At 44.9% G+C, this 12315-nt stretch overlaps 1 protein-coding gene across 1 annotated transcript in view; it reads right to left on the bottom strand.

The window, feature by feature from the left end:
* pdzd2 (PDZ domain containing 2) overlaps positions 1-12315 on the bottom strand; it is a 101176-nt gene that overhangs the window by 56054 nt on the left and 32807 nt on the right. Inside the window, exon 4 of the mRNA XM_085367010.1 lies at positions 3991-4466. Within this exon, the coding sequence (XP_085223136.1) occupies positions 3991-4466 (476 nt within the window). The remainder of the gene's footprint in view (positions 1-3990; positions 4467-12315) is intronic.

Raw genomic sequence — 12315 nt, forward strand, 5'->3', positions numbered from 1 at the left:
AAGATGCCTAAGAAATACAGCAAGCTGTCCATACCTGAGGCCTTGGAAACTGCCAAGCAAAGACTCACAGCCTTGGCCAGCCGCTTGAGGCAGGAGAATAAACCAGCTGTTCTCCACAGAACCAGCAAAGGTGTACTCTCAGTGGCAAGGGAACAATAAGAGAACAGCACCACCAAGGCTGGAGACGGAGCAATACTGGAAGAGCATATGGGAGAAGGATGCAACCTATAACGGCAATGCTCAGTGGCTAGAGGATCTAAGGGCAGACCACAGCGACCTCCCTGAACAGGGTCCAGTAACCATCACAGTGGCAGATATCCAAGAAAGGGTCTCCAGTATGAAGAGTTGGACAGCACCAGGGCCCGACATGGTTCACGCCTACTGGCTGAAGAAGCTGACTGCACTCCACGAGCGTCTGGCAGCACAAATGAACCAGCTGCTAGTTAACGAGAGACACCCGGAATGGCTAACTGAAGGCCGGACGGTCCTGATCCCCAAGGACCCCAAGAAGGGACCGGTCCCCTCCAACTACCGACCAATAACCTGCCTCAGTACTACATGGAAGCTCCTGTCAGGCATCATATCGGCTAAGATGAACAGGCACATGGGTCAATACATGAGCGGGACACAGAAAGGAATTGGCAAGAATACCAGAGGCGCAAAACACCAGCTACTGGTAGACAGAACAATCAGCCGAGACTGCAAGACCAGACTGACCAACCTGTGCACTGCCTGGATTGATTACAAGAAGGCCTATGACTCAATGCCCCACAGCTGGATACTGGAATGCCTAGAATTGTACAAGATCAATGGGACCCTAAGAGCCTTCATCAGGAACTCAATGGGGATGTGGCGTACAACACTAGAGGCCAACTCCAAGCCCATAGCACAAGTCACCATCAAGTGCGGGATCTACCAAGGAGATGCTCTGTCCCCACTGCTGTTCTGCATAGGCCTGAACCCCCTCAGTGAGATCATTAACAAGACTGGCTACGGATACCGACTACGGAACGGAGCAGTTGTCAGCCACCTCCTGTACATGGATGACATCAAGCTGTATGCCAAGAGTGAACGAGACATCGATTCACTGATCCACACTACCAGGCTATACAGCAATGACATTGGAATGTCGTTCGGACTGGAGAAGTGTAGCCGGATGGTAACAAAGAGAGGGAAGGTAGTCAGAACTGAGGGGATTGAACTACCAGAAGGCAACATTGCAGACATAGAGGACAGTTACAAGTACTTGGGGATCCCGCAGGCGAATGGGAACCATGAAGAGGCCGCTAGAAAAGCTGCAACCACCAAGTACCTGCAGAGGGTCAGGCAAGTCCTGAGGAGTCAGCTGAATGGTAAGAACAAGATCCGGGCCATCAACACGTACGCCCTACCCGTGATCAGGTACCCTGCTGGGGTAATAGGCTGGCCAAAGGAGGAGATAGAAGCCACTGACATAAAGACAAGAAAGCTCCTTACCATGCATGGAGGGTTTCACCCCAAGTCCAGCACCCTGAGGCTGTACGCTAAGCGGAAGGAAGGGGGCCGGGGACTGGTGAGTGTCAGCACCACAGTCCAGGATGAGACAACAAACATCCAAGAATACATTGGGAAGATGGCCCCAACTGACCGAGTGCTCAGTGAATACCTCAGGCAGCAGAAACCCAAGAAAGAGGAGGGAGACGAGGAACCATCATGGAAGGACAGGCCCCTGCACGGTAGAGGAGGTGGCTGATATCCAGAAATCCTACCAGTGGCTGGACAAAGCTGGACTGAAAGACAGCACAGAGGCACTAATCATGGCAGCACAAGAACAAGCTCTGAGCACAAGATCCATAGAGGCTGGGGTCTATCACACCAGGCAAGACCCCAGGTGCAGGCTGTGTAAAGATGCCCCAGAGACAATCCAGCACATAACAGCAGGGTGCAAGATGCTAGCAGGCAAGGCATACATGGAACGCCATAACCAAGTGGCCGGCATAGTGTACAGGAACATCTGTGCCGAGTATAACCTGGAAGTCCCGAGGTCAAAATGGGAGATGCCCCCAAGGGTGGTGGAGAATGACCGAGCTAAGATCCTGTGGGACTTCCAGATACAGACGGACAAAATGGTGGTGGCTAACCAACCGGACATAGTGGTGGTAGACAAACAGAAGAAGACGGCCGTAGTGATCGATGTAGCAGTTCCGAATGACAGCAATATCAGGAAGAAGGAACACGAGAAGCTGGAGAAATACCAAGGGCTCAGAGAAGAGCTCGAGAGGATGTGGAGGGTGAAGGTAACGGTGGTCCCCGTGGTAATCGGAGCACTAGGTGCGGTGACTCCCAAGCTAGGCGAGTGGCTCCAGCAGATCCCGGGAATAACATCGGAGATCTCTGTCCAGAAGAGCGCAGTCCTGGGAACAGCTAAGATACTGCGCAGGACCCTCAAGCTCCCAGGCCTCTGGTAGAGGACCCGAGCTTGAAGGATAAACCGCCCGCAGGGGCGTGCTGGGTGTTTTTTTTTTATATACCGTAATTGTCGGGCTATAAGCCGCTACTTTTTGCACAAGCTTTGAACCCTGCGGCTTTTAGTCAGGTGCGGCTTTTCTATAGATTGTCCATGATTTTTGTGATATCGTAAGACGATTTGTTTTGTTTGTTCCGCTGTTGTACGGCACTACGTTGCCTGGCGGAAGGATCGGGGTTCAAGAGTGGTATGTTGGTCACATGTCCATCCGCCAGGCAACATAGTGCCGTACAAGTAGCGCGAAAAACAAACTTCAAAGTAGCGCTACGCGTTCAGCGGGAGTCGTGGATGACGAGCGGCGATAAACTTGCGAAAAGCAAGTTGTGCTCAACTCCACCGGTGGATTCTGACAGCGTGGAAAAGTGTGAAAACATCCACGATCACCAACGGATTTCGAAGGGCTGGACTGCTGCATGATGAAGAGGAGGACACCGCCACGGCCCTTCAGAGGGTGTTCGACTCCGACACTGACAATGACAATGAGGATTTCTTTGGTTTTGAAAGTGACAACGAAGGAAAGAAGCTGAGAGTGGATGACGAAGCCATCCTGATCCTGTTCGTATCCGACACTGGAGAAGAGGACTTTGGTGGTTTTAGAGCGCAGGAAGATGGTGGTGAATGACTGACTTTTCTTCTTGTTAAAGCCGTGTCACTGCACCTGAGCCTAAAAGGTAGTCCGAATCTATTTTTCTGGTGTGCTGTAGGTTATTGTTATGTAATACATTTGTTACTCATTTATGAAGCACAGCACATGTGCAAATATGTACCCATAACTTGTTTTTCAAAATATTAATAAAAGGGGTGTGTCTCCAAACAGCCATCTCTTTCCTGACAATTCCCTTTGTGCATATTCTCTTACATATGATGAGTCAACATTGAAACACCTGCGGCTTTTGGTCAGGTGCGGCTAATGTATGTACAAAACAGGATTTTCCCCTGATTTTAGCTTGTGCGGCTAATATTCAGGTGCGCTTTGTAGTCCGGGAAATACGGTATATATATATATATATATATGTGCTCACACTCTCTTCATCACTGTAGAGCACTTGGGTATAGAGAGGACTTCAAGCTGCCCCAGTCCAAATCATGAGCCTTGTGCCACTGTGCTTGGAGCTCTGATCACTCTGTTGGGTCAGACTGTGGCATTGCAGCAAACTGTCAAAACGTCTGCTCTGACAGAGCTGCTCACACTTGTTAATGATCATAATCCAATTTTATGTTTTATGTGTTTTATTTATTTATTTTGCTGTTTTCTGTTATTCTATTGTTTTAACTTACTTTCTGTACAGCACTTTGTTCCTGTGCTGGGTATTTTAAAGTGCTTTATAAATAAAATTGGATAGGATTGGAATGATCATAATGATGAATGATGGTTATCAATGCCTGGCTGCTGCCTGTGTCTTCAGTGTATTTGCTGTGGAGGTAATGAGTGTTATTTACTTTTCACAGATCTTCACTCATATATCAGGTTTTATTAATCTTACCTGGCTCCACTGACATCTACTCCCACCATTAGCTGCCCATTCAGTGACAGCAGTTCATCTCTCAGTTTGATCCCACCACAACGAGCTGCTGGGCTCCTCTTCCTCACCTCCGTCACCCAGATGCAGCCCACATCCATGATGGGGCTCTGATCCCTCCTGCTCCTCGGGCCTCCCTTCTTTCTTCCCTTTGGGTCTCCAAAAATAGGGATGTTTCCAAAGCTAAGGCCGAAGTCCGCAGCATCCCCCTCATCCTTACTGAGGGAAACCGTATGAAGCTCAACATCTAACGCCTCACTGTATGAGGCCCGGCTGGCTGATGGAGCTGTGTCCCCCTCCATGAAGTTGAAATGAATGTACTCCACCAACTTCTGAATAGCAGCCAGACAGAGGGACGTGTCCTCCACATGTCCTCCGCCACTAACAGTGCTGCACACACTCTCCCCATCCCCGTTCTGGTAGGAGTCAGGATCCAGCCGCTGCAGAGAGAAGAAGAGTCACCAATCAGGAAACAGACGTTAGTTTTCAACAAATACACATTAATTCTGTTCCTCACAGGCCACTTTTAATTTTTCCTTCTTTCTTTTTTAATCTTGTCCTGTCAGCAGCTTCAGAACTGTGATGTGAATGCACGGAGCACGCTTTGCTCCTGCAAGAACAGCTATACAGTATCTCGATCAGGGGTGTCAAACTCGCGGCCCCCGGGCCACTTGCGGCCCGTACACTGATGTGGAGAAACATAATGCAGTTTGTCTTTGAAGTGACTGTTTGTTAGGGAGGAAAATCAAAAGCACAACATGACTGACTATGAAGACGACACGAGCAGAGAGCACAAACCTGCTGAGGCTGTCGGTGACAGTCGCACACTGTGTGCACTTATTTATTCTGTTCTATACAAACACAACGTGCGCGCACACAGAGGACCAGTGTGTTTGGAAGGCTTCAGCTAAGTTTGCAGTTTTGTCTGATACAAGATTTGAAATTTAAAAAACAAACGAAACATTTTAGGAAATATTTGTTTGTTTGTTTTGTCCTAGCTGAACACTAACGTGTGAGACGACAGCGCCAGCAGCGGCTCTCCGCTCGTTTCAGTTTGACCCCCTGATCTACTGGCTCCTCTTGTTTATGGGAATCCTTTATCTGTTTGTTTATTCATTTCTGTTGGTCTTATTTCAAATATTACATTGAATGTGCTAGTATGTGCTAGCATGTGCTATCACCAACAGCTTCACTGTAACAGACAAAAACAAACAGCAGCTGGGAGAGACACACGACTCAACAGTCCTCTGATGGTGTGCACTGAAGTGGAGGGCATGCTCACGTAGGAGCACGTCATGAAGTCTCACTCCACCTTTTGGTAGAAAAAGACGTTGGTTTTGTTTTTATTACACCAAATGAAAGCAGATGTTGCTTCTAGAAGCAACCGTACGGAGCCGTGCGTCCTCCTGGGATCAAACCAGGGATCTTTCACTTGGTAGGTGAAACTACAAAACCATCAAACTTTGTTCAGTAAAAATGGAAAAAACGACGCTTGTGCAGCCAGAACAAAGCGCACAATGTTGAGTTGTCTGGGCATTAATGAGGTTGTGGTGGGAAATGTGTCATCGTTAGTCTTGTTTGTTTGTAATGTAGACACACTGTTGTTTTTCTGTCAGTGCGTGTAACTGTCCCTGAGACAGTTAAAATAAAGTTGGTTATTTTGTGTTTCTGTGATAGATTCATGCTTAATTTAGTTCATTTATTTATAAGATAAGATGATAAAAGTGTAACATTAATTAAAAAACATGTCTAAAATATGTGATTACAAAATATGGGTTCGTTAAATATGTAAAGTGCTGTAAAGTTTGTATGAGGTAAAGTTTGTAATTGTCACATGACCAGAGTTTGGTTGAGAGCACAACCACGGCATTGTGGAGCTAGCATGGATACGTGGCTACAGATGCATCTACAGCCTCAGCGTTAATGTTATTCTGCATGTGGTCCAAGAGGCGCACACGGTATGGTTTCATGTATATTGTTTGTATAATGTTGCATACGTGTTCTACAGTGGTAATGAGAGGACATTTTTGTGATATCCATTATTGTGCATTTTCTCTGTTCTGCTTGCACAAGACTGTTTATGGACACTGATATGAGAGACTGAAAAGCTCAAAACATTTATGTTGTAAACTTTGTGTTTCTTCAGTTTTCACGGTGTCTGAAGACAATAAGAGAGAGAGAGAGAGAAATAAATTTCCGAAGACATCAGTATGATGCGTGGCCATTCTTTGTTGGACCCCTGTAGTTACAGTGAAAACGTACCGCCAACGTGGCTGGAAGTTCGACGTTAGAAGCAATGCATGTTCCAGAATAAGAAAAGAAGAAACGTTCTTGACAGCGCAGTGTGTGTGGTTCGAGAACACAGCGGAAAAGAGGCTTGCAAACTTAAAAAGAGGAAACACCATTATTGGCGCTTTGGACGGCAACGACCACGACTTCACCAATAGAGGGCGACATTGACCATCATAAACTACAGCTCTGCAAATCTCTGCCGCTGCACACAGCAAGAACTGTAAAATCCCTGGCGGTCTTCAAGGAAAAGATAACGGCTCTTCAGTCAGCGCCAGGTTGGGCTGTGATATATCCACAACTTCATGGAGAGGTTTGGAGTTTGGAGAGGTCTATTAAAATAATAATTTATTTTGTTTAAGAAAGGTACTGAGTTAAAGGTAACCAACCTGTCATTATAGCCAAAGTGTTCCCTTTTATTTTACAAGTGGTGTTGTTTAAAGTGTTCTAAAAATGTTTAAGAGTTCAACTTAAAAGTAGAATAACAAGGGGTGTAGTTAAGCAAATTGTTGCAAGAATCAGATTGTACTGAGAATTGTATATTTGCCAGGATCGCATGTACATATAGCAACAACTTGTTTATGCAGCAGGTTTGCTGAAACATGTACAATGTCAGTAAACACAGAAAAATCACAAGTTGAAGAATGCAGAGAACAAATTGATTCCCTTAAGGAAGAGCTAAGTAGATTGAATGAACAATTGAAATTACAGACTGATGATGTTGAAAGGGAGAAATTGGAGTTACTCATAGGTGCTATTCATGCTAAAATAGAAATCCAGCAGATAATGTTGAAAAAGCCTGCCTCTAATACTTCAAGACTAGAGCCCAGGAAATCCTCAAGGGAGCGAAAGTTAACGCCCAAAATGCTAGAACTCAAGCAACAAGAGTTCTCTCAGAAGGAGAGTAAATTTATCAAACTATATGAAAGCTGGAAAGAACAAGTTAAAGCTACACGTTCCAAACTTAAAGATGAGTGCTCTGACCAGGAATTAGCTGACATGATGGATACTGTCGAAGGGCTAGAGTCACAAGTGAAAAATACATACGAAGATATGAGATCGCAGTCAGCCCCTTCTACTGAGACTAGAAGAAAAATTGATTCCTGCACAGCAGTAACAGCGGACTTGATGAGAATACTTAAAGTACGTATGAGTGAAGTGGGGCAAGAAGAGTTTGATGCTAAGGCAGAAAATGCGAGACTTCACATGGTGCTAGACAGAGAATATGCTCAGTCAATATTTGGGACTACAATCTCCCGACCTTCTGTACGTAGCTGCCGCTCAAGCTGTCTATCGGAGCAGCAAAGCATCAATGTAAAAAAGGCAGAGTGCGCTGCACAGCTTGCCGCGAAGCAGGCTGAGATAGAGATGGAGGAGGCTATTGCTACACAAAGGCAAGAGCTTAAAAGACTAGAAAATCAGCGAGATCTTCAGGTAATAACTGCAAAGCTAAAGGCTTATTCTCAAGCAGATTCAAGTGAAGCCTGTGGAGAAGACAAAAGCGCACACAGTGCGGTAGTCAGTTGTCCTCCATTAGCTCCTGAAGAAATCATACCAGAGCAAACCTACAAGAATAATAACAATAAACAACCAAACAATAATAACAATGAGTCATTGTTAATGCAAGCCTTGCATGACACAATGGTCCTCACCAGACTTCCTGCACCTGAGCCCCCAGTCTTCTCAGGGGACCCACTTAAGTTCTTAGAGTGGAGCACTAGTTTCAAAGCTTTGATAGAGCGGCGATGCACAAATCCAGCTGACAGGTTGTTCTACCTACGCAAATACATCAGTGGAGAAGCACGGTCTGTATTGGAGGGAAGCTTTTACAGAAAGGATGACGAAGCATATGACCAAGCTTGGGAAGCTTTGAATGCTCGGTATGGCCACCCCTTTATAATTCAGCGTGCATTTAGGGAAAAACTGAACAACTGGCCAAAGATTGGTTCAAGAGAGTCGCTTAAACTGAGACAATTCAGTGATTTTCTGACAGCCTGCAGCAATGCTATGCCATACATCAAAGAACTGCAGGTGTTAAATGACTGTGAAGAGAATCAAAAATTGCTCCAAAAACTTCCTGACTGGGTGACTTCTCGTTGGAATCGTCGCGTCACAGTGCAGTTACAGCAAAAAGAAGAATATCCAAGCTTCAAACAATTTGCTGATTTTGTTGCACAAGAAGCGGAAGTTGCATGCAATCCTGTAACATCATTTCATGCCTTGAAACACACTGAAGAAAGGTCAGCTAGAGACATAAAGCGTCCAAAGGCTAATGCATACATCACAAATGTGAAAGCATCAGAGAGAACAACCACAGGATACAGCGGAGTGGAGAACAATTCAAATGAGCCTGATAAAGAAAGAAAAGCAAATGCTTTGCCATCAAACTCAGTCACATGTATCTGCTGTGGAGAAAGCCATTCTATTCACAAATGCCAGACCTTTGCTAAAATGTCCGTGGAGAACAAAAGAAAGTTCATACTTGACAATAACCTGTGCTTTGGTTGTCTCAGAAGAGGACACAATTCAAAAGACTGTAAGCGCAAGGCGACTTGTGGGGTTTGTAAAAAACATCATCCAACAGCTCTCCACGAAGACCGTCCAAAGACTCCAGTGAACACATCACATAGAATGCAGGCAGAAGAAAACATATCTGCACTTTCTTGTTGCATGGACAGAGGAGATGGTGGGAGCACATCCATGATCGTGCCTGTGTGGGTTTCTTCAACCACCACTCCAGAGAGAGAGACCTTAGTGTATGCTCTATTAGATACACAGAGTAGCAACACTTTTGTAGATCAAGGGGTATGTGAGGAGATGGGGATGAGTTTAGAGCCAGTGAAGTTAAAGCTAACCACTATGATGGGAAGAGATTCCATTGTTCAGAGCGAAAGAGTTAGTGGGCTCAGAGTTAGAGGGTTTTCCTCCAAAAGCTTTATCAACTTGCCACTTGCCTATACCAGAGACTTCATCCCACTTGAACGTTCACACATTCCCACCTCTGAAACTGCCAAAAGATGGGAACATCTAATCAGAATAGCACAGGAGATGCCTGAGTTAATGGATTGCAAGGTCGGGCTGTTAATAGGCTACGACTGTCCTAGAGCACTGGCACCACGGCAAGTAATCGCGGGAGGTGACGAAGAGCCATATGCAATCAAGACAGACCTGGGCTGGAGCATTGTTGGCAGTTCACAAAAAATGGCAACATCAGCAGAAGTGACAGGCCTGTGCCATCGCTTATCTGTTAAGGAACTTCCACCCTTGACACCAGCCACCATCATCAGAGTGCTTGAGTCAGACTTCAAAGACACAGCTCCTGGAGAAAGGAGCATATCACAAGATGACATACAGTTCATGCAACTGCTAAATGAGAAAATACACCAGAATGCTGATGGGCACCTAGAGATGCCACTTCCCTTTAAGGCACGCCCTCAGCTGCCAGAAAATAAGCGTCTGGCTCTGGTGCGACTTAAGCACCTGAAAGGGAAGTTTGAGAAAAATCCCAAATTTAAGGACGATTATGTAAGGTTCTCAAAATGGCATACAGCAGTAAATGTAGTTGCCAGGATCCAGCAACTAGCCAAAAGAGCCAATGCAACAAAGGGTATAAATGTGGAAGACAGGAGAAAAGCAAGTCATGTGCTTATAAAATTAGCACAAGAAGATGCTTTCAAAGAGGAAATCCAAGCACTGAACCATGGTAAATTACCACAGAGCCATCCTTTGTTCCAACTTGACCCAATATTGCAAGACGGTGTTCTCAGGGTAGGAGGACGGTTGAGGAAGGCTTCCTTACCGCTTGACATGAGGCATCCAATAATCCTACCCAAACATGGCATAATTACACACCTGATTTTAGATCAGTGCCATGAGAAAACCCAACATCAAGGCAGAGGACAGACACTTAATGAGCTGAGAGCAAATGGTTTCTGGGTTGTTGGTGGGAGCAAAGTTGTGGCTAATCACATTAAGCAATGTGTTACATGCAGGAGAGCTCGCAGGCCAACAGAAACACAAAGGATGGCTGATTTACCGGCCGCTCGTGTTGACCCCTCACCACCATTTTCCTATTGCGGGATGGATTGCTTTGGAGCTTTCCATACAAAGCAAAACCGCAAGGACTATAAGAGGTACGGTCTTATATTCTCTTGTTTGTCCTCTAGATCAGTCCACATAGAAATGTTGGAAGATCTCACGACAGATGCCTTCATAAATGCTTTGCGGTGTTTTATAGCTATTCGTGGAGCCATCAGACAAATCAGATCTGATCAAGGAACAAACTTTGTTGGGGCAAAAAATGAACTGACAGAGGCCTTAAAGGAAGTAGATAAGGACAGACTGTCTGCTTACCTGGCCAGGAAACAGTGTGACTTTGTCATGAATGTGCCTGACGCCAGTCACATGGGAGGTGTTTGGGAACGGCAGATAAGGACAGTCAGGGGTGTCTTAACCAAGGTCCTTTCACAGAGTGCTGGAAGATTAGATGATGCTTCTTTGAGAACATTCTTCTATGAAGCCATGGCAATTGTTAATAGCCGTCCTCTCACCACCGACACCATCAGTGATCCCAAAGCCTTAGAGCCACTCACCCCAAACCATTTACTCACCATGAAAACCTCTGTACCACTGCCTCCACCTGGAAAGTTTGTGCCAGAAGATCTGTATGCCAGGAAAAGGTGGCGCAGAGTTCAATATTTGGCAGAGCAATTCTGGAGTAGATGGAGGAATGAGTACCTCTCAAACATCACACTAAGACAACGCTGGCACTCTCCAAGACGGAATGTTAGAATAGGCGACATTGTCATTGTGAAAGACGAAGGAATCCCTCGCAGTGAATGGAAGCTTGGGAGAGTACTGGATGTTTGCAAAGATGAAGATGGTCTGGTTCGGAAAGCCAGAATACAACTAGGAAATAGAAAACTATTGAAAGAGGGTGAAAGGCTCAATAAACCATCCACTCTTGAACGCCCTATACATAAATTAGTGGTCCTAATAGAAAGTAACTAGAATGTTCCAGTGGAACTTCTTTAAAACTGTGTATGGGGTGGTTAAAGTATTAGGATTGACTTGCAAGTTTGTCACAATTAAGTACTGTTTGGTTCTGTAAATTCCTAGATTTATCCAAATTATTTACAGATTTCATAAATCATAGTAATTTGGTGGGAGTGTAACTGTCCCTGAGACAGTTAAAATAAAGTTGGTTATTTTGTGTTTCTGTGATAGATTCATGCTTAATTTAGTTCATTTATTTATAAGATAAGATGATAAAAGTGTAACATTAATTAAAAAACATGTCTAAAATATGTGATTACAAAATATGGGTTCGTTAAATATGTAAAGTGCTGTAAAGTTTGTATGAGGTAAAGTTTGTAATTGTCACATGACCAGAGTTTGGTTGAGAGCACAACCACGGCATTGTGGAGCTAGCATGGATACGTGGCTACAGATGCATCTACAGCCTCAGCGTTAATGTTATTCTGCATGTGGTCCAAGAGGCGCACACGGTATGGTTTCATGTATATTGTTTGTATAATGTTGCATACGTGTTCTACAGTGGTAATGAGAGGACATTTTTGTGATATCCATTATTGTGCATTTTCTCTGTTCTGCTTGCACAAGACTGTTTATGGACACTGATATGAGAGACTGAAAAGCTCAAAACATTTATGTTGTAAACTTTGTGTTTCTTCAGTTTTCACGGTGTCTGAAGACAATAAGAGTGAGAGAGAGAGAGAAATAAATTTCCGAAGACATCAGTATGATGCGTGGCCATTCTTTGTTGGACCCCTGTAGTTACAGTGCGACTGTTGCTGTGATTCGGTGCTGTATAAATCAAACTGAATTCATCTGAATGACATTTTAATAATTAAATGAATTGTGCATGTTTTACTCCCCGTGAGTATTTGTCTCCGAGCTCTCTGATTGCTCTGCCCAGCCCAGGGTCACCACAGAGCAGTGAACGACTTTTCTGTGTATCGTTGTCTTTCCCTCATCTGC

Source organism: Diplotaxodon limnothrissa, linkage group LG12 (assembly GCF_057381915.1).
Source record: "Diplotaxodon limnothrissa isolate DT_005_m linkage group LG12, D_limnothrissa_male_GT1.1, whole genome shotgun sequence".
In the NCBI taxonomy this organism is placed as follows: Eukaryota; Metazoa; Chordata; class Actinopteri; order Cichliformes; family Cichlidae; genus Diplotaxodon; species Diplotaxodon limnothrissa.